General features: G+C 50.9%; 1 protein-coding gene across 9 annotated transcripts in view; it reads right to left on the bottom strand.

Annotated features, from left to right (window-relative positions):
• The window catches only part of SMARCA4 (SWI/SNF related BAF chromatin remodeling complex subunit ATPase 4), a 91,287-nt gene that overhangs the window by 62,211 nt on the left and 6,576 nt on the right, over window positions 1–22,500 (bottom strand). For 7 of the 9 annotated variants that reach the window (XM_020902413.2, XM_070464475.1, XM_070464484.1 and 4 more), the window contains exons 2-11: window positions 11,444–11,696; window positions 9,199–9,331; window positions 7,918–8,298; window positions 7,511–7,609; window positions 6,383–6,641; window positions 4,269–4,395; window positions 3,229–3,402; window positions 1,711–1,884; window positions 288–455; window positions 145–195 (exon numbers count right to left, since the gene is read on the bottom strand). In XM_020902413.2, the coding sequence (XP_020758072.1) occupies window positions 145–195; window positions 288–455; window positions 1,711–1,884; window positions 3,229–3,402; window positions 4,269–4,395; window positions 6,383–6,641; window positions 7,511–7,609; window positions 7,918–8,298; window positions 9,199–9,331; window positions 11,444–11,665 (1,788 nt within the window). In that variant the 5' untranslated portion in view covers window positions 11,666–11,696. Of the gene's footprint in view, window positions 1–144; window positions 196–287; window positions 456–1,710; window positions 1,885–3,228; window positions 3,403–4,268; window positions 4,396–6,382; window positions 6,642–7,510; window positions 7,610–7,917; window positions 8,299–9,198; window positions 9,332–11,443; window positions 11,697–12,345; window positions 12,461–22,500 lie in introns of all 9 variants that reach the window. The other 2 variants (XM_070464482.1, XM_070464481.1) reach the window with 2 other exon arrangements.

The following is a 22,500-nucleotide window of genomic DNA, read 5'->3' as shown; positions in this document are numbered from 1 at the left end:
GGGGGTGGCAGGGGACCGAGGGGCACTCTTACCAGCACCATATACTTTTGTAAGTTCAGAATAAGAAAAACTTTAAGGGTGAAATTGATCTAACTTCCAGGGATGGGCTGGCAGGTCCACAAGAAGAAAGCCCTGGTTCCTTACCTCACCATCAGGTCCGATCACAGGCGTCTGTCCTTCAGCATTTTCTGCCTTCTGGAAGGGAAGAGAGTCACAGTCAGCCCCTGATGGAGAAGGCCAAGGTGCATGCCCACACACAGCCACTCCACCCTCACCAAGGGGCGCACCTTCTTTTTCTTCTTCTTCTTCTTCTCCTTGGCGACCTGGGCGGCCTTGTGCTGCCGTACCAGCTCTGTGAGGTTAGCTACGTATTCATCTGTCTGCTGCAGGAGGTAGGCCAGGCGCTTGTCCTTCTTCTGGTCAATGAGTTTTCGGTAGCCCTCCTCGTCCTCGGCCTGCAGAAGCCGGCGGTTATGGTGGAATCTCGTGATCTGCCCATCCGCCAGCACCCAGGGCGGCCAACAGACTCAGAAGCCTGTGGGGTGTTGTTAACCAGTGGCCGGACCCACATTCAGGAAGCGCTGAGCTCATGGCCTACACTGCGCTCTATTCATCCCCTTCACATCACTATGGACTCCCCTTCAGAACGTCCTTAATTCCCAACCCCGCCAGGCCCCATACGGTCCTGCTGCACAGACAAGGTCCTGCAGGAGCCATTTAAAAGGCCCATCTTGGGACTTCACTGGCGGTCCAGCAGTTAAAACTCTGCTCTTCCACTGCAGGGAGTGTGAGTTCAATCCTTGGTTGGGGAGCTATGATCCCACATGCCATGAAGTGTGGCCAAACTAAGATCGGGGCGGGGGGTGGGGGGAAGCACCATCCCCTCTGTTCACAAAGACACCCAAATTCCAACCATTCTCTCCACCTTTTCTGAACCACTACTCTCCCACCTGGCTTTCTGAGAAGACATCGGACCACATTGCCCTCCTCTAGCTCACAGCTCCCTTTCAGGGTCTGAATTAAATCCGAAGCCCTCAATGGCCTGCCAGGCCCCCGTGACTGCCGCTGGGACTCCAACCTCACTGCCTTGAAGCACGATGTTCCAGGGGGTACTGACTGAGCCCCACACATGGCTTCCTCCTGCCTCGAGTCTATGCTCTTGGCTCCCCTCTGTGCTGGGAGGCACACCCCCCCCCACCCCCACCAGATCTCTGCAGTCGTGGTATGGGCCCACCCTGCCCGGAACACCAGTTAATCCCCACTCCCTGGTTCTGCTTCGTTCTCCGCTGTGCACTTCTCACCCCCAAATCCATCCTGTCTGTCTCTGTGGGCACCTGTCTCTCTAGGGCCAGCATGACCCCACCAGGGAAGGGATCGAGTCCTCCTCACCACTGTGGTCCCTGTCCGGGCACCAGGGCTGCCAGTATTGGCCCAATCAGAGAACCCTCCTTGAATAATAGGTGGTTACGTGCAAAGGGGTGGGGAGGCTGGGCACACACTAGGCGGCTGTCCCACTAGGGGGCAGCTTCACCTCCAGTTTTCAGAGACCACAGAGCAGCAAGAGGTCACTGACAGCGTGACCAGGCAAAGAGCTGGAGCCAGGTCTTTAGGACTCCCAAATCCTTTTCCCCTCTGTGCCACCTCTAACACTGAGCGGCTCCCGACCCCGGCACCCCCCGGAAGGAACCGGGCGGCCATAGCCGACGGTACCATGAGCCTCCGCATCCTCTCCTTCTCGATTCGCTCATTCTCCTTCTTCTGCTCCCGCTCCGTGTTGGCGTGGTACGTGGCCACTGCCTTGGTGAGCTTCTGGATTTTGCCCGTGACCGACCTGTGATATTCCTTGAAATCCTTGGCATGCTGAAGAATGCTGTTGAGGTATTCCTGCAGGGCAGAGAGAAGAGCCGACTGACTACGGGACCTTGCCCCAAAGGAGACGAAACTCCAAAGCGGGCTTGGTGAAAACCAAGCGGATGCAATCAAATGATCCTGTGACACTGCCTGCCGACAAGGTCCACCACTCTCTGTGGGGACCGTGTGGTGAGAAGGGCCCCCCCCAACCCCGCCTCAGCAGACCGGGCAATCGCCCTGGCTGGGACAACGTGGCAGGGCCCACCGACCACTGCCCAACGCGCCCCCGTCCCCTCCCCATCCACACCATCGCTGAAAGCGATGTAAGGAAGAAGGCAGAGACGGGCACCAAAATTCAAATCCAAGAATGCCTAGCCCAGCGTCACTTTTAACAGTGGGAAGTGGAGAAAACGCTGTGTGTCCCAAGACAGGGAAATGGTTTCATAAGCCACTGAATGTTGAGCACCCAGAGACAGAAAACAATGTAGACATTAAAAATCATGCTTCAATAATACTTTCAACAGGTCAACATGTCTATATATTTTTTAAAGACAGCTATTTAACCTTTGACTACTATGTATATATAGTGGGAAAAAAAAAGATTACAATGATATATACCAAGAAGTTAACAGTGGTTAAACTCTGAATGTTGACTTTTTGTTATTTTTAAACTATGCCATTAACAGACACTGTTTGGAGAGAAACTTTAGAAAATACAAATATTTTTAAATTAAGTAAAACTAAAAACATAAATATAAATGTACACAGACAGAATCATCCCAAACCCTGCTTGAATGGAGAGTCTGGTCTCCCTGACAGGCCCTGTAACAACCTCAGTCAGACACTCCCTCTGCTCAGGCTGCTCCGTGGCTGCCACCTCACTCCGAGCACAAGCCCAAGTGGTCCCCCCGCCACAAGGCCCCACACGCCCGTCCCATCACCCCCTTTCCTCACCTCCTCCCTCCTTCACCCACACTCCCCCCACTCTGACTACACAGAACACTGGGGTGCCTTCCAACCCCAGGGCCTGTGCATCTTCCCCTGGCATCCACACATCCGTGTGGCTCCTCCCCTGGGTCTCTGCTCAAACCTCACCTTCTCGCGGAGGCCCTTTCTGAATGACCACCCTGTGTGAACGGCTCCTCCATCTGTCTATCCCCACGTCCTGTCTCCTGACACCCTATTAACTCCCCAAACGTCACATGTGCATTAGATTACAGCCCATCTCCCCGACTGTCTTTACTGGTTTTGTTCACTGAAGTACTCTCAGCGCTGAGAATGCTGTTATGATGAACAGAGACACACGCAGACAGCGTGTGGAGAGAAAAACTGGGACCCCACAGTGCGGGGCCAACGACCTGCACCCCAGGGATGCACCTGGTGCTTCTGCCGACGCTTGCGCTCCTGCTCGATCTTCTGCTGCTTCTCTAGCTTCTCGGTGATGCGGGCCTCGCGCAGGGACTGCCGCTTGCTGCGCTTATAGGCCTTGGCGTTGAGGGCCGTCTCCAGGGCTGTGTCCCTCCTCATGCACACCACCACCTCCTGCCGCAGCTTCGGGAAGTAAGGGGAGAAATTGGCGACAGGTATAACTCGGTGATGCCCCCGTGCCTCCACAATGCAAACCGGGCAGCGGGCTGCCACACCCAGGAGAACCCGAGAGCACAAACACACACGTGGAGAGGACCTGAGGGGCGGGGGAGGGTGCTAGCAGGCACCCACAGTGCAGGAGACGGCTGCCCCTGGACACCCAGAGAGCCTCTCACGTCTTCAGGTCTCCAGCTTTGCCCTCCCTCAACTACACACAAAAGTTCTTACTGGTCATTCAAAAGCAAAGGACTCTCAGAAATAGACCCATCCAAGCCCCCTGCTGCAAGCTGGCCACAGCCACCTTAAGGAAGGCCCACACTTGCTCATTCCAATGGCAGGACGTGGAGAGGAAGGGGGGACAGTGGGTAAGTGAGTGTGAGGGGGAGCACTGTGGCTTAAGGGTCAGGGTACACTTCATAACTGTCCCAGGGACTTCCCTGATGGTCTGCTGGTTGGGTATCTGCCTTGCAATGCAAGATACACAAGCTTGATCCCTGGTCAGGGAACTAAGATTCTACGTGCCTTGCAACAACTAAGCCTGCAACCACAGCTATCAAGCTCTCGAACCACACCTAGAGACCTCACAAGCCACAACTACCGAGTCGGCACACTCTGGAGCCCATATGCCACAACTACTGAGCTTGTGCGTAACGAAGATCCCAAGTGATGCAACGATGATCCTGCATGCCACACTAAGACCCAACACAGAGAGAAACAGAGAAAGAAAGATTTAAAAAAAAAAACTGACCAGTAAGCATCTCTCTGAATCTGAGCATCAGTATTGGCAGGAAGGGTCTCTTCCTAACCCCAGAGCCCACGCCTGCGCCCACCTGCCTCTGGAAGTTCAGCAGTCTGAGGGCCTTGAGCTCGATGGTAGCTTTGGTTCGCAAATCCCCGGCCAGGGACCCGGGAAGGTTTTCAAGTTCCTGAATTCGGTGTGCGATGCGAGCCTGCAGCCTAGGGTGTGAAGATGGAAAAAATGACCCATGACGTGAGGTCTCACTGGTTTATAGGGAACCCCCCTGGTTCCCTTTCTTTAAAGCCAGAGCCTCAAAAGAATCCTCCTCAGCGGAATCCAACACTAGTTCTGAGACAGGAGAGGGCAGAGAAAAAGATGCACACAACACAGACTGCGTAGAGGAGGGCAGCCACAGAGGTCCCAGGAGCCGCAGCAAACAGGAAATCTGAGAGGGCAAAGCTGGCTTCTGGCGTTTCAGCAGTGGGAGCGAGTCTCTGGAGTCAGGCGGGCCGGGGCCTCCATCCCAGCCCTAGAAATCTACTCAGCTATGAAGTGGGGAGACCCCTCAGAGCAACCCTACAGGCTTGGTCTCAGGTTCAAACAGGGGACTTCCCTGGAGGTGCAGTTGTTAAGACTCTGTGCTTCCACTGCAGGAGGCACAGGTTCAATCCCTGGTTGGGGAACTAAGATCTCACATACTGCATGGTACAGTCAAAAAAAAGAAAAAAGCAGGGGTAGAGCATAAAGTTCAAATGGAATAATACCCATATTTTCACACACTTATTTATCGAGCATCTACTGTATGCCAGGGAACACTCGAGGTGTGGGGCTTCCACACTAAACAAGACTAACAAGGGCACCTGGCTGCTCTCACAGAGTTCATAAGTTTATCAGGAAGAAAAGCCATAAAGAAATTTAAAAATTAAGTATCTACAGCTATTCCGGAGAAGTACTTTGAAGAAGGGGCTGGAAATGAGGGGTGCGGGAGACAAGAGTCTCTACCACATGGAGGCCTTGGCAATAAAGTTTAAATAACCACAAGCAGTCATGCACAGGATGTGCAAAGGCCCTGGGGCAGGAACGAGTCTAACCTGTTAAACAGAAAGAGGAACCAGGAGAGTCAAGGAGGTGAGGATAGAGCACTGGGCAGGGGCTACAGAGAAAAGGATTGCAAAATTGATAATGGGAAGCCAGTTTTAACCCAAGAAACAGATGTAAGTTAACTGGGAAAACAGACTGCACAGGCAAGGCCGAGAGCAAGGAGGCTGGGGAGGAGGTGCAGACCAGTTGGCAGGGTGAACAGTGCTGGGGGAAAAGAAGCTGAGAGAGTTCACCAAGGGGACACCGCAAGCAAGGATCAAGGTCCCATGGTCCGTTTGGTGCTGGATGGGAGGCACACGGGAACAGAGACTAAAGGGAGACAGGGGCCATCTGGACAGGCCATCTTTAAGCCATTCAGGTGGAGCAGGAGGGCAGGCACCCGGGCCCAGGGGCTGGAGCTCCAGGGCTCATCACAGCTGGAGATGCTCTCCAAAGACTGTCATTAAGCTGAGTCACTGATGTATCTGGGGATTTGCGGTGAATGAGGCAAGGCCCCCTCCCCGGACAGAGCTGCCATTACCCAGGGAGGCCAGCCCTGAAGAGGTTACAAACACAATGGAGAAACGGTGGGAGTGTGAGGTGTTCAGGGAGTGAATCTCAGGCACCCTCAGCACTGTCGGACAGGGTGATACAAATCTACTGTGTGCCAGGCCCCTCACGTAGTGCCCAGTGGCCAGGAGGATAGGGCAAGGCAGACGACAGTGAGTGACATTCAGAAATGTCCACTGAAAAGCTCTCCAGGAGACTTTTTGAATGCAGATGAGCCGAAAGTTGGGATAGGAGAGGAGAACCAGACATGTTCATTCCAACATGTATCTATCTATACAATGTCCATGGAGGACGGTATTGCATAATCTATGAAATTTCCACGTGCACATAAATCCCCTGTACCCAAACCGAGCTGTGTGCACACATTTACTCAGAGTGGGGTTTCTCTGCAAGGATGCACACACATCAGGAAACCAGAAGGCTGGGGACCAAGGCAGGAGGGGGACCTCTGGCTGCATACCCCACTGGCCTTTAGAACTGAGCACCACCATCAATGTGTGTCAGAACTGACAGGGTCAGGGGGGAGGGCACCCCTGGCTGGTGGCAGAACCTCACCTGTATTCCCGCTCCTGCAGGATCTCCACAGGGTCCAGGCCCCGCGGCTTCTGGATTGGGGTGATGCGGCTCTGCTTCTGGTGGAGCGGCACCATGGGGGCAGGCTGGGCTGGCTGCCCCGGTGACTGCGTCTGGGGCGGCATCACAGGGGAGGCAGCAGGCGGGACAGCAGGGGGTGCGGGTGACGGGCGCCCTGTCGGCTGTGGGGGTATCAGCTTCTGAGGTGTGCTCGTGGGGGCAGCAGCATTCGCCATGGGTCCTGGAGGGAGACAAGAAACAGGCCACCACGTTGAGTTCCAGGTCAGCCTCGGGAAGAGATGAAGAGCCTGTGGGGCACTGACTGCCCTGGGGACAAGCTCGTCCTGAGGCTGACACGGGCCGGGCAGCTTCCCAGTCCCCCAGCCCCCACTGCCCCACGACTCCTCACTCAAGGTCTGGCTCCCTCTTCTTCCTCAAGGTCTCAGCCTGCACATTCCTTCCCCAAAGCCCCTACTGGTCCAGGGGCCAACCTGGGGTGGTTATGGTGTGAGCCTGCCTTTCACCCACCCCAGCTACAGCAGAATCTGATTCAAGGCACTGGCTCTTCAAGGCCCATCACTGATCCTCAGGCCCGAAGAGGAGAGGAATGAGTTTGTTTCTGACCTCACAGACGTGACCCTCAAATAAGTACTAACTCTATCTTACACTGAACACCGGGGTGACAAAACCCTGAGTCGCCCTGCGCTCCGGCCTGCCTCCCACGGCGCTGGGGCATTTTCGGGAGGGAACGGGACCGGCCGTGACCTCCGGGCTCAGGGCACCGCATCCCGAAGGACGCTGTCTGCTCTGCAGCCTCTCCCTTGAGTCGCACAGTGGACTCATTCCTTACTCTCCCTCTCTTCCTGCTACTGGCTCAGAGACCCCAGGATCACTGTGACCCAAAAGACAAGGGTGGGTAGGGAGAGAGGAATGGGACCAAACCAAAGGCTCTGGGAGCCAAGCAAGGCCAGTGAGACTCAAAAGACAGCAGAAGTAGCAGACGTGTCCCCAGCCTACTTCCTCTGACTGGGCTTATCTCAGGGTCTGCACGGTATGAACTCGGCAGGGGAGTCAGGGCACAGACGTGTCAGCAGGACAGAGGGAACTCACCTTCAGGCCAGGGCTTGGGAGGCCCTCCGGGGGGCTGGCCGGGCATCCCAGGAGGCACGCCTGAGGGTCCTGGAGGGGGCATGTTGGGCCCTCCCATACCTACACGCAGGGAGAAACAGACCAGAGAATACAACGTGTCCTGTGTTTATACCTGCACCCGGCCCTGCACCGTGCCCCCACCACGGGCAGCCCTGGCTCCAGGGGACACATCCCACAAGGAGCCCCTTGGTGTGGGCACCAGAGTAGACAAGGGAGCTAGAGAAACACCATTTATCACAATAGCAGCCCTGGTGCCAAGGAAGCCAATGGACGGCAGAGTCCAGACCTGCCAACGCACATGTCCACATTCCTGTCGGTTGGCTCTGAGACCCCTCCCCATCCCAAGTGCCAGGGGCAGTGGGCCCTACCGTGAGGCCTGCTGTAATTTGGAGGTGCTGGTCCAGGGCTGGGCCCGGGCCCTGTTGCAGACACGGAGGGTGGAGGTAGAGCTGGCATCTGTGGCTGCATCCCGGGCATCGGCCGCTTGCCCTGCACGGCCATCTGCAGGTGGTCGGGCAGGGGCTGCCCCCGGGCCAGCATCTTGTAGGCCATGATCTGCGCTCTGAGCTGGTGCAGCTGGTTCTGGTTGAAGGGTGTTGGACCCCGGTTCTGCTGCCCCAAAGCCTGCGGGTCGGCACCATCCAGCGGGGCCCCTCCGGGCCCAGACGACATCTGTGGGCCCGAGGACGGGCCGCTAGCTGGAACCGGGCTGGAGGCATGCTCGGAGCCTCCCAGGGGTGAGGGGTAACCTGTGGGAAGACACGGGTCTGGGTGGTCACTTGGCAACACATATCCAGTGATTTTTAAAGAAAAGATGGGGCCCAGCTTACACTGGCCCCTACCCTGAGACAAGGAGGCCCAAATGACTTTGTACTCAGATTCAAACAAGAGACGCCCAGAGGGCACATGCTTGCAGCCTGGTTGGCAGCCTGTACAGAGCTTGGTTCGGCCCACTGAGTAACTTGCCAACGATTAAAGCAGAGGTGACACAAATATCCAGGCTTTCTCTGGGCCCGCTCCTCTGCCCCTCGCCTTGGGCAGGTCCACTCCCCTCACTTCCCTTACCTGCAGAGCCCCTGAGCTTCCTGCCCCATTGACAGGAAGCCACCCCCAATCAGCAAAGAAATAGCCCCGCCCCGCCCCCTCCTGAGGTTCTGACTCAGCAGGTCTGAAGCAGGGACCAGGCGTCTGCTTTCTCTTTCCTTTTTTTTTCCAGCTGCGTCAGAAGACTTGAAGGATCTTAGCTCTCCAGATCAAGAACTAAGGATCGAACCCAGGGCCCCAGCAGTGGAAGTCCTAACCACAGGACCGCCAGGGAATTCCCAGAGTCTACACTCCTAATACGCTCCTGGGAGACACCAGAGCCACTGTCCTGAGGACCCTGTCCTGCCCAGCCCTTGTCTAACACCTGGCATGGAACACGGTTTCATCCCACCAGTATCCACTCTCCTGGGGCTGCTCTGGGACAAGACAGCCTGAACAGGGCACCAGCTAAGCCCAAGCTCAACAGCCCTCCACGTCAGGGTGTACCACAAGGCTCAACTGTCCTGGGTCCTCGGAATGCATCTATAGGTGACTCCTTTAGGAAAGTGACCTCGGGACTTCCAGAGGGCGACAAACATGAGGAAAGAGGAGAAGGGAAACCATACCTTGGGAATGCTGGTCCATGGGGCTTGGCGGGGGCCCCATGCCTGCATGGCCCCCTGACCGCATCCCCATCCCCTTCATCTGGGTGTAGCGGGGATCATCCGAGATGCCCTTCTCATGCATGGACTCCATTGGCTGCAAGAGTGGACAAGGCAGGATCAGCAAGGGGGCACGGGAAGAGACAGCACAGAAACGCACTGCACGAGAGAAGTTCAAGGTCACTGAAAACGTGCATCCAAAGTCACTGGGCACTGATTGAGCCACCATGGCCAAGACGTGGTCCTGATGCCTACTTAGGTGTCAAGGCACGTGTGTGAAATAACGCCAGTAAGGGGGCTTGCAGACTGGTGATCTAGAGGCAAGGGCACGGTTGGACGAGGACACCACGGGACGGTGGGGGACAGTTTCTGATGGCCCAAATCTCACAAGGGAAGCACACGCAGAGCTCCCGGTCAGGAGCGGTTCTAGCCGTCACAAGAAGACCTTGTGACCACAGGGACCCTCTAGCCCAGGAGGCTGTAAATCAGAGACAGGCAGTAACTCCTGCCCATGAGGTACGGTAGCAATAGTCAAAAGTCCTCACTAATCCCAGATTGGCCTCCTGCCTGCTAGCTGGGAGGGGGCCGTTTGTAACATCATTCTGCCCCTCCTAGGAGACATGATCTCCTAGACATGATCACCAAGATCAGATCTTGGTGGGACAGAATCACACAGCCTCCCTCCTGATGCTGAGCACCAAGCACTCCCCCCAAAGAATGGCTGGCAAAGTGGGCATCTTCCGAGACCCTCCCAGGCTTGGATGCCAATGTCCAGTTCTTTGGTCTAAGAGGTGGCCCGGCAAAGTCAGCCACAGCTCAACGTGTACCGTGAAAGGAGGAGGAGGAAAAGACACGGGCCAAGAGCAGAGGGCCAGCTTCCCAACCAGAAGCAGCGTGGGGCCCTTGGGATGCTGAGCAGACCCCTGGGTGGGGCCTGCCCTCTGCCCTTTCTCCCCTGGGCTGGGGGAGCTGAGAGACAGGCTTCCTTCCCCCAGGGCAGGCGCTCTCTGCAGGCAGGGGAAGGGGCGGGGACCACCAAACCTCAGCTGTTGGGCCAGCCAGACACATGGCACGCATCTGAGAGATGTGTCAGTTATCCAGGGAGAAACAAAATACAGAAGGGAAACAGAGGAGAAACGGGCCTAAGTCAGCACTCGGGGCAGTGGTCAGAGAATCATCAACAGCTTTCTAAGAAATGACCAGACAAATACTGTAGCCAAGTTAACAGAAATATATGAGTGATGGGGAGGGTGGAGGGGGATCACCTCACTGCGCTGGAGGTCAGGGGGGTGGCACCTGCCTGAGGTCAGGAAGAGCCAAAGGGATGAGATGGCTCTGCCACCAACTCAGCGACTATCCCTCTGAGACCCTACTTCCTCATCTGCAAAATGGGAACGATACATACCTGCACCTGATGGGCTGGCAGGAGGGGACTAAGTGAATGGGGTACAAACACATGCACAGCCTGGCAGGGAAGCCGGAGGGGTAGGCAGAGACCCCTCGTCCCCAGGCCTTGTATCTTCTACTGTGACGGCCACCTGTGACCCCAGATGCTTGAAATAGGCACCTTTTCCTTTAGATGCTTTTTATCCATAAGAGAGTATTTCCTCATTTCCTCCAACCGCCTCTCAGGAATACAAAGGATGAGGAAAATTCTATGTGTGAAAAGAGGTTTTCCTCATCTCACTGGCTAAAGCATCCTTGATGCGCTCAGGTGAGTGGTCAGGACAATGAGACCCAAGTACAGGATCAAGCGGGGACAGAGGGCACTGGCTACAGTGCTCCGTGAGTCACTCAGGCAAGCCAAGCAGTCTGAGTGCAGGTAACCACAGGCCGTAGGCCATCTTTCAGGATTTGGACACTTTTATTCATTAATAAGGCTTCCCTTGTAGCTCAGATGGTAGAGACCCCGGTTCGATCCCTGGGTCAGGAAGATCCTCTGGAGAAGGAAATGGCAACCCACTCCAGTATTCTTCCCTGGAAAATCCCATGGATAGAGGAGCCCGGTAGGCTACAGTTCATGGGGTCGCAATGAGTCAGACACGACTGAGCAACTTCACTTCACTATTCATTAATAAAACAACAGGCGTGCAAGACCCAGGGTTAGGACAGCTGCCAGCTCACAGTGGGGCTCAGGACATACTGCGCACCCTCCCACCCCTACACGTGTGGACCCAGCTGGTGGGGCCAAGGGCCCGGAGCTTCCTACCTTGTGCATCTGGTGCATGTTGTCCTGAGGGTACCCTCCAGGGCCCTGGGTCGGGATGGGGTGTCCTGCCGAGGGAGGCCCCGGGCTGGGTCCCATGATGCTGTGGGCGGAGCCAGGGGAGGGGCCTGGGCTGGGGCCCAACATGGCTCCCGGGGAGGGGCCTGGGCCGGGAGAAGGGCCTGGCCGAGGAGTTCCGCCCAGGGCTGGGTCCGGTGTGGACATCTTCACAGGAGCTGCGGACAGTGGTCTCCTGCTGGGAAAAAAGTCCTGGTCAGTGTGGGGGTCACAGCCCCTGCTTGGGTGGGTCACAGCAGGTGAAGGACGATCACACACGGTCAGGTCAGAGCCTCTGACAGGCATCCCCCAGCCACCCAGTCCTTTCTCCTCCATTCCTCTCCAAGCAGATGATACGTCAGACACCCGAAAAACCCAAGTGCCCTGAGGAAGGGGTGGGACCCAGGAGGTGGGGCAGCAGGTGACAGATACTGCCTGTCCTCCCTTGGTGGCAGCTTTCTAGTTATAAGAGAGGGCACGTCTCAGGGAAATGCTGACACACCCTTCACGCCCTCCGAATGCTTGCTCATCTTTCCATTTAAGAAAAAAAAGGAGTGTGACTGAGGCTCAAAGCCTCTGCCGGCAACATCATCTGACTGGACCTTCATGAATTCAACTAAAACAAATATTCATGGCAAGAATGCTGGTTTCAACTTAATTCCATGAGACCAAGTTTCCTTTAAAATAAATTAATTTAAATAAATAAATAAAATGAATTTAAGTTTTAAAAGTAGGCTTCTTTAAAGAGCCTATATAACTAATGGCATAATTACATAACTAACTACATAACTAACTACATTAACTTGTGGCAAATTACATTACTAATGGCACTCTGATATCTCAAATACCTCAAAAGTGATATTCAGGGCTTCCCTGGTAGTCCAGTGGCTAAGACTCCACACTTCCAGTGCACAGGGCCTGGGTTCAATCCCTGGTGAGGGAACTAGATCCCACATGCAGCACCTAAAACCCAGTGCAGTCAAATAAAAAAATTTTTTTTAATTTAAAGTGATACTCAAGGGCTGCAAACTAAAACCTGATACCCAGAAGTATGACCCAGAGCCTCCACAAGATCCAAAAATCAGCCCCAAAATTCCTAATGTGAGCTAAGTCATGACTCCTTTGACTGGTCTGTGAGCTGATCAATTTTATAAGGGCTTTCTACAGTAAGGGTTCAATTTTCAATCTGTTGTGCAGTTATATGACCTTAAGTAAGATTCACTTTAATGTAATAACCCCTTTCCTGATGACAGAGTAAGGCATTCTCAGTGCTAAAATCTGGAAAATACGAAACACAGAAACATAGAACATAGAAACGTAAAATCACCAATCATCCCACCAGACTTAGAGGTTATGTGTCTGCTGGCCCTGCAGACGGCAAGAAAGAGTCCTGCGCTCTTACCCTCCCAGGAGGGTGAGCTGAGGGGTATCTGTGGGGAGGAGGGCTGCAGCTCCGCAGAGCCCCCAGGGCTGTGACCACAGAGCCCTCAAAGGAAAGCGGGCTGACTGGTGCTGCCTCCGCGGCCCCGCCACACCCCAGGCCTCCTCCTTTGAGGCCACTCCTCACACCGGCAGACGCTCGCGCTACAGGACTACTCAGCACATTCCAGGCACGGTTTCCCTTCAGAGAATCACACCTAGGACCCTTTCATCATTTAGTGGTCTTCAAGATGCAGATTCTAGTGGTTTAATCAAATTTCCCGGGCCTGATGCATCCCTCTAGCTTGTTACTTTAACTGCAATATAGTTAATTCAGTGTTGTGTTCCTTTCTGCTGCACAGAATCACTTTGCTGAATCGGCAAAGTCAATCAGTGGATATGTACATATACACATATCCACATTTTTCTAGATTCTTTTCCCATGAAGGTCAGGCTTCCCTGGTGGCTCAGTGGTGAAGAATCCGCCTGACAAAGTAGGAGACTCCGGTTTGATCCCTGGGTTGGGAAGGTTCCCTGGAGAAGGGAAAGGGTACCCACTCCAGGATTTTGGCCTGGAGAATTCCATGGACTGTATAGTCCATGGGGTCACAAAGAGTCAGACACGACTGAGCAACTTTCACTTTCACTTAAACTTTACTAGGCTCTCCTGATTCCAAGGATAAATCTTGAAAAGGTACAGGAACATTTTTGGGGATGCTTTAAACATGCTTTACTTTACTTTTTAATATTTTGGCCACAACACATGGCATGGCATGTGGGATCTTAGTTCTCTGACCAGGGATCGAACCCGTGCCTGCTCCTTCTGGCAGTATGGAGTCTTAACCACTAGACCACCAGGAAAGTCCCAGTACAGGAACATTTTTAATTTTCCTGATTTTTTTAAAAAAAGGTCTTCCTGTGAAAGGTGGGGGTATATCTTCCTGGATAACAGATCAAAAGCCCGTATTTCTTCACTCCAGTTTCACAACTAAGTAACGGGAACAAAGAGGATGAGAAATCTCGGCAGAGCCAAATACCTCCCCCTGCCTGTGAACACACCCAACCAAATGAGCAAACACTCCTCCATTCTGCCTGCATCCCTGGTCTCCTCCAGAGCTCCAGGAGCCTTTGAGATGAACTTTAAATACAACCAACAGGAGTGTCAGAGAACATGCTCACAATCCCTTCCCCACACATCCCAAACCCAATGTGCTCAAGGAAAAATCAAACTTTTTTATTTTAATCAAACTTTGAAAAAACAGAAAACAAATTCGAGACCAATTCATTTGGAAGCAAAATCTGAGATGATTCAAAAAGACCTGTACTTGGAAAACTCTAAGACACTAATGAAAGAAACTGAGGGACTTTCCTGGTAGTCCAGGGATTAAGAATTCGCCTGCCAGTGCACAGGACACAGGTTCAATCCCTGCTCCGGAAAGATTTCACATGCCACTGTGAGCCCGTGCGTCACAACTACTGAAGCCCATGCACCCTAGAACCTGCCTGTGCTCCGAAATGAGAAGCCCGCATACTGCAACTGGAGAATAGCCTCTGCTTGCGCAACAGGAGAAAGCCCGTGCAGCAATGAAGACCCAGCAGAGCCAAAATAAATAAACAGAAATCTCACACACACACACACAAAAGAATGAATCAAACCGAAGATGACACAAATAGAAAGATACACTGTGTTGATGGACTGAAAGAATTAATATTGTTAAAATGACCAAACCTCTCAAGGCAATCTACAGATTCAATGCAATCACTATCACAATACCCATGGCATTTTTTTTACAGAACTAAAACAAATAATTCTAAAATTTGTATGGAAACACCAAAGACCCCGAATTACCAAAGCAATCCTGAAAGAAGAATGGGGCTAGAGGTATCATGCTCCCTGACTTCAGACTGTTCTACAAAGCCAGAGTAATCAGAGTATGCCAGAGTATGGCACCGGCACAGAAACAGACAGAGATCAACAGAATGGAATAGACAGCTCAGAAACAAACCATGCCAACGATGGTCAGTTAATCTACAACAAAGCAGGCAAGAATACATGCAGAAAAAAAAATATGCACCCAAATGCTCACAGCAGTATTTTTTACGGTAGCCAAGACTTGGGAGCAACATAAAGTGTCCACCAACAGATGAACAGAGTTATAGTCTAGACAATGGAATATTACCCCACCATAAAAAAGAATGAAACTTTGCCATCTGCAACATAGATGGACCTGGCAGGTATTCTGCTTAGTCAATTAGGAGAAAGACAAATACTCTATGTTATCACTTACATATGGAACCTAAAAATAAACCAAATGAATATAACAAAACAGAAACAGACTCACAAATGCAGAGAACAAACTGGTGGTTACCAGTGGGAAGAGATGAAGGAGGAGCAAGAGGCAGGTAGAGGATGAGGAGGTATAAAACAGTACGTATAAAATGAACTACAAGGATATATTGTACAGCACAGGGAATAATAGCCAATATTTTATGATAACTTTAAGTGGAGTACAATGTAGAAAAACGTTTGAATCACAATGTTGTATATCTGAAACTAATGGAATATTGTAAATCAACTATATCTCAGACTTCCCTGGTGGCACAGATAGTAAAGAATCCACCTGCAATGAAAGAGACCTGGGTTTGATCCCTGGGTTGGGAAGATCCCCTGGAGAAGGGACTGGCTACCCACTCCAGTATTCTTGCCTAGAGAATCTCATGGATAGAGGAGCCTGTACAGTCCATGGGGTCACAAAGAGTTGTACATGACTGAGCAACTAAGCATGCACACACACACATACACACACAACTATCAGTTCAGTTCAGTCACTCAGTCGTGTCCGACTCTTTGCGACCCCATGAATCGCAGCACGCCAGGCCTCCCTGTCCATCACCAACTCCTGGAGTTTACTCAAACTTGTGCCCATCGAGTCGGTGATGCCATCCAGCCATCTCATCCTCTGTCGTCCCCTTCTCCTCCTGCCCCCAATCCCTCCCAGCATCAGGGTCTTTCCAGTGAGTCAACTCTTCGCACCAGGTGGCCAAAGTACTGGAGTTTCAGCTTCAGCATCAGTCCTTCCAATGAACACCCAGGACTGATCTCCTTTAGGATGGACTGGTTGGATCTCCTTGCAGTCCAAGGGACTCTCAAGAGTATTCTCCAACACCACAGTTCAAAAGCATCAATTTTTTGGCGCTCAGCTTTCTTCACAGTCCAACTCTCACATCCATACTTGACCACTGGAAAAACCATAGCCTTGACCAGACGGACCTTTGTTGGCAAAGTAATGTCTCTGCTTTTTAATATGCTATCTAGGTTGGTCATAACTTTCCTTCCAAGGAGTAAGTGTCTTTTAATTTCATGGCTGCAGTCACCACCCACAGTGATTTTGGAGCCCCCAAAAATGAAATCTGACACTGTTCCCACTGTCTCCCCATCTATTTCCCATGAGGTGATGGGACCAGATACCATGATCTTAGTTTTCTGAATGTTGAGCTTTAAGCCAACTTTTTCACTCTCTTCTTTCACTTTCATCAAGAGGCTTTTTATTAGTTCCTCTTCACTCTCTGCCATAAGGGTGGTATCATCTGCATATCTGACATTATTAATATTTCTCCCAGCAATCTTGATTCCAGCTTGTGCTTCTTCCAGCCCAGCATTTCTCATGATGTACTCTGCATATAAGTTAAATATGCAGGGTAACAATATACAGCCTTCACATATTCCTTTTCCTATTCGGAACCAGTCTGTTGTTCCATGTCCAGTTCTAACTGTTGCTTCCTGCCCTGCATACAGGTTTCTCAAGAGGCAGGTTAGATGGTCTGGTATTCCCATCTCTTTCAGAATTTTCCAGTTTATTGCGATCCACACAGTCGAAGGCTTTGGCATAGTCAATAAAGCAGAAATAGATGTTTTTCTGGAACTCTCTTGCTTTTTCGATGATCCAGCGGATATTGACAATTTGATCTCTGGTTCCCCAGACTTTTCTAAAACCAGCTATATCTCAATTAAAAAAAAAATCTGGGACTTCCCTGGTGGCCTAGTGGTTAAGAATCCGCCTTGCAATGCACAGGACGCAAGTTCGAGCCCTGGTTGGGGAACAAAGATTCCACACGCCAAGGAGCAACCAAACTTGCACACCGCAACTGCTGAGCCTACGTGACACAACTAGCGAGTTTGTGCACCTCGACAAAAGATCCCACATACTGCAGCACAGATCACGCATGCTGTAACCAAGACCCAAGATAAACACTAAGGAAACAACGCAACCCATTGGGCACTGGTGCTTGTACCACCCTCAGACACAGAAGGGCAGACCTACAGCATTGCATGGGTGTGGAGTACAGGAAAAGGGAAGCAGGGAGTGGCCTTCCAGCCCCCGATGTGGCCTCTCGGGTTGTGGCATACTTGAAGGGTCCAGATCCTAGGTGCACAGCTGCACGAGTCCTAGATCAGATATGGCACCTCCATGGCACTTGGTTCCAGCCGTGACCACCACCCTCCCAGCAGAATCCCTGTTCTGATTCTCAGGTTAGTTTCACCTGCTACTGAACTCCGTCTGAGTTTACTCCTGCACAACGTCAGGTCCGGGAGGAGCATCCATGCTGTAGGGACAGCCATCAATTCTCCTATTCCCAGACCCTGTGCTCCCAGGTTTTGGCTAGCACATGTAAAGCTGATGTGAACAATGTCAGTAGGTGGATGTGGGCGAACATTTTCCTTGTGCGCGTGTCCAGGAGGGGAACTGCTTGTCATAAGGGAGGCATAATAACGTTAGCTTGGCAGATATTGCCAGTTTTCCAAATTAGCAAAATAATCACATACACTGCCCTCCCTGCAGCAGCAGAGTAAGCATTCCAGTTCCTCTAAGTCAACATTTGGTGCTGTCGGTCTTTTTAACTTGTAACCGTTCTGGTGAGTGTATAATTGTATCTCATTATGGTTTTAATTTCCATTTCCCTTGTGACTAACGGTGTTGCACCTTTTCATAGGCTCACTGGCCACCAGAAGATCCACTTTTATACAGGCTCTAAGTTTTCACGAACATTTTATTGGGGATAAGTGATTACAATTAATGTCTCTCAGTGATGAAGACAAGTTCTTAATGATGACAATTTTAATGATGTTCAATATATCAAGTGAAAGTCACTCAGTCGTGTCTGATTCTTTGCGACCCCATGGACTATACAGTCCATGGAATTCTCCAGGCCAGAATACTGGAGTGGGTAGCCTTTCCCTTCTCCAGGAGTTCTTCCCAACCCTGGAATCGAACATAGGTCTCCCACATTACAGGCGGTTCCTTTACCAGCTGAGCCACCAGGGAACCCCAAGCCGGAATCAAGACTGCTGGGAGAAATATCAATAACCTCAGATATGCAGATGACGCCACCCTTATGGCAGAAAGCAAAGAACTGAAGAGCCTCTTGATAAAAGTGAAAGAGGAGAATGAAAATGTTGGCTTAAAACTCAACATTCAACGAAGATCATGGCATTCAGTTCCATCACTTCATGGCAAATAGGTGGAGAAACAATGGAAATGGTGACAGACTTTATCTTCTCGGGTTCCAAAATCACTGCAGATGGTGACTGCAGCCACGAAACTAAAAAGACACTTGCTCCTTGGAAGAAAGGATATGACAAACCTAGACAGCATATTAAAAAGCAGAGACATTACTTTGCTGACAAACATCCATCTAGTCAAAGCTATGGTTTTTCCAGTAGTCATGTATGGATGTGAGAGTTGGACTATAAAGAAAGCTGGGTGCTGAAGAAATTGATGCTTTTGTACTGTGGTGTTGGAGAAGACTCTTGAGAGTCCCTTGGACTGCTAGGAGATCAAACCAGTCAATTCTGAAGGAAATCAGTCCCAAATATTCACTGGAAAAACTGACGCTAAAGCTGAAACTCCAATACTTTGGCCACCTGATGCGAAGAACTGACTCACTGGAAAAGACCCTGATGCTGGGAAAGACTGAAGGCAGGAGAAGGGGACAACAGAGGATGAGATGGCTGGATGGCATCACCGACTCAATGGATATGAGTTTGAGCAAGCTCCAAGAGTTAAGTGATGGACAGGGAAGCTTGGCATGCTACAGTCCACGGGGTCGCAAAGAGTCGGACATGACTGAGCGACTGAACTGAACTGAATATATCAAGTCTGTTCTTTTACAATTAATGGTTCTGCGGTTCTGTTTAAGAAATCTTTGTCTACCTGTGACAATGAGAAATAATGTATTTGTAGTCTCTACCTTTAGTTCTTGACAGAGTTCCTAAAACCCATGCAATTTCCTAAGTGATAAGGGTGATAAGAGCATCTTACACAGAGCTCCAAAATCCCTTAGAATTCCCTCAGAGACAGGACAGTCTTTGGTTCTAATGAGGCTACTCCAGGTGGGCTTCTGAATGAGTTCAGGATGGGAGCTGGTCAGAAGAAAGATGCTAATAGTTTAGAAACTTCAGCTACATCCTTCAAGGAGGGGAGAGGAGCTGGAGACTGAGTTCATAGATCATGGTTATGTGACGAAGCACCAAAACCCTAAACTACGGGGTTCACAGAACTTTAGGGCTGGTGAACACATTCATATGCTAAGGGTGGTGCACCCCAACTGCATAGGGACAGACACTTCTGCACTCAGGACTTTTCTGGACCTCACCTTACGTATCTCTTCTGCTGGCTATTCATCTGTAGCCTTTATAAACTGGTAAAAATAAGTAAGATACCCTGGAGAAGGAAATGGCAACCCACTGCATTATTCTTGCCTAGGAAATCCTGTGGACAGAGGAGCCTGGGGGCTACAGTCCATAGGGTCACAAAGCATTGGACACTACTTAGCAATTAGACAGCAGCAGCAGCAAATTACCAAACCGGACAAAGGCATCATGGGAATCCCTGTTTGTAGCCAAGCTGGACAGGAGTGTGGATAACCTGGAAACCCACTCACTACTTGCACCTGGCATCTGAAGGGGCATCAGTCTCGTGGGACTGAACCCCTAACCCGTGAGGTCTCCAGTAACTCTGGGTGGTTAGTGTCAGAATTCAAATGAACTGCAAGACACCCGAATGGTGTCCATACAAACCTGGAGAACTGTTTGGTGTGGGGAAAAAAAACATGTTTGGTGTCAAAAGTACTGTGAAGAGAGAAAGCAGGTTTTCCTTAACTGCTTCAAGGTCATGGAGATATAGAAAGAAAGGAATATTTCAAAATTCAGGGGGATTATGTTTTGCTTCTGTGGGACTATTACTAGTCACTAGTGACTATTATCAGAGAAGGCAATGGCACCCCACTCCATACTCTTGCCTGGAAAATCCCATGGACAGGGGAGCCTGGTAGGCTGCAGTCCATGGGGTCGCTAAGAGTCGGACACGACTGAGCGACTGCACTTTCACTTTTCACTTTCACGCATTGGAGAAGGAAATGGCAACCCACTCCGGTGTTCTTGTCTGGAGAATCCTAGGGACGGGGGAGCCTGGTGGGCTGCTGTCTACGGGGTCGCATAGAGTCGGACACGACTGAAGGGACTTAGCAGCAGCAGCAGTGATTATTACTGAGGACACATCAGCCACAAAGAAATCATGGAGAGGCTCCTTCCCTTGGCTGACTGCAGAACTTTCCTGGAGGTCCACCTGCCTGCCAATGCAAGGCAATGGGTTCAATCCCTGGTAGGGGAACTAAGACCCCACCTGCCATGGGACTGTTACGCCCAAGCGCTACAACCATGAAGCCCATGTGCCTAGAGCCTGTGTTTCGCAACAAGAGAAACCACTGCAATGGGAAGCCTGTGCACTGCAACTAGAAAATAGCTTCTGCCTGCAACTGGAGAAAGGGTGTGCGAGACAATCAAAACCCAGCAAATCAAACCAGCAATCAAAACCAAAATAGGTAAATAATTGAATAAGTTTAAAAAAAAAAGAATGAGGTAGCACTGTACATACGTATACGGAGATGGTCCAAAATGAAGCGGGGGAAGAAGGTACCGTCAAAGTTAGGGGTGTAGACCTGAGCATCGTTTTGCTAAGAATAACAATTTCCTTATGTTAATCCAAGCATAGAAGCTGGCCCCAAGAAAACATGCATCAAACTGCCAGTGGCTCTCTATGGAGGCGTGTGATGGGGAACTTAACACGTTCCACATCAGAGACTTTTGGAGTATTTTCTTTGTGTGTGTTTGTTTTAACCATCTATTAGTTCTGTAAACAGGATTTAAACACACACACACTTTTTAAGGAGGAAAAAAAAAAAAGCCTAGGTCAGACAAAATATGTGGGAAGTCAACACCCAGAAAAGATGCCCAGGAAGTGTCTCTGGGGAAATAAACAAGGACGATGAAAGCATTTGGAAACTGTGTTATTTTCCATCTACTCTCAACTTCACCAAAACTGCTGTGCTGATGTTCAGACATGGAACCAGACTGCTTCAGCATCAGAGATCTCGTTTCTTCTTTCGCAACAGCCTCCGTGCTTCTCTTCTAAGGACCACGGTTTCTCCTGAAAGGATCATGGCGCTGACCGCTACAGCAGGACAGGCTGCTGAGGGGCAATAGGGACCCTCTGCAATCTGTTTACTGAGATGATCATTAAGGTGTTTTTTTTTTCCCATTTTGCAGGATAGCTGCTACTTGTTTCTGGGGTGTGGAGAAATTTGAAGACACATTTCAGCAGCAGCTCCATGGCAGTCAAGTCATGACTCGGAGCTGAGAGAGAGTTCAAAGCAGCTTGGCTGGGTGGCTTCAGCAAATCCAGCCTCATTCGTCACATTTAAACTACAAAATGAGACTTCCCCTAGATACTCCACACCTAATAAAACCTTCCACACTTGACCTGAGGCTGTGGGGTGCAGCAGTCCTCAAACCAGCAAGGACGTGTGGGTCAGGGCACCTGTGGTTTCAGGGACCCAGTGGAAATAGCACATTCCTGAGCCCACAGCTGCCCGAAGCTGGCTGTTCTGTGGCAAACACTATCCTTGCAACATGATTAAGTAGCAAAAGCTTGCCCTGCATTTAAAAGAGAATACATTTCAGAAACTAAAAAATCATGTCCTGATGATGATAAATTACAATGTCTTCTCAGGTCTACCTAAGAGGCAGACATGCCAAACTGTTACGAAGTATTATTTTTAGCACTGGGAATTATACATCATTTGATTCACTGGAATCCGGGGTCCCCCTCCCACTCTGCCCTTAAGTATTTCATTCATTTGAAAACCACTGAAGAGCACCTCCCCACTTATAACAGGCAGGAGACAGGAAGGCAACCAGGCCCTCAGGGAGTTCAAGCTCTAACCTGGCAGAGAGATAAAACTGTCTACCTTCCAGAACACAAACACTGCCTATCTACAACTCTTTTTACTATGACCCAGACTCCATGTGCCCTGGAGGAGGAAATGGCAACCCACTCCAGTATTCTAGCCTGGAAAATTCCATGGACAGAGGAGCCTGGCAGGTTACAGTCCTTTGCAACCATGGGGTTGCAAAGAGTTAGACACGACTTAGCACAACAGACTCCAGGTGACCCAACATAAATACGCATCAAGTAACCATAACAAGTTTTACAGCTCTGTCCTGACCCTTGTTCAGTCGCTCAGTC

Source organism: Odocoileus virginianus, chromosome 3 (genome assembly GCF_023699985.2).
Source record: "Odocoileus virginianus isolate 20LAN1187 ecotype Illinois chromosome 3, Ovbor_1.2, whole genome shotgun sequence".
Taxonomy (NCBI): Eukaryota; Metazoa; Chordata; class Mammalia; order Artiodactyla; family Cervidae; genus Odocoileus; species Odocoileus virginianus.
Note: the sequence above shows the minus strand (reverse complement) of the source record. Positions and strands in the feature narration are given on the sequence as shown.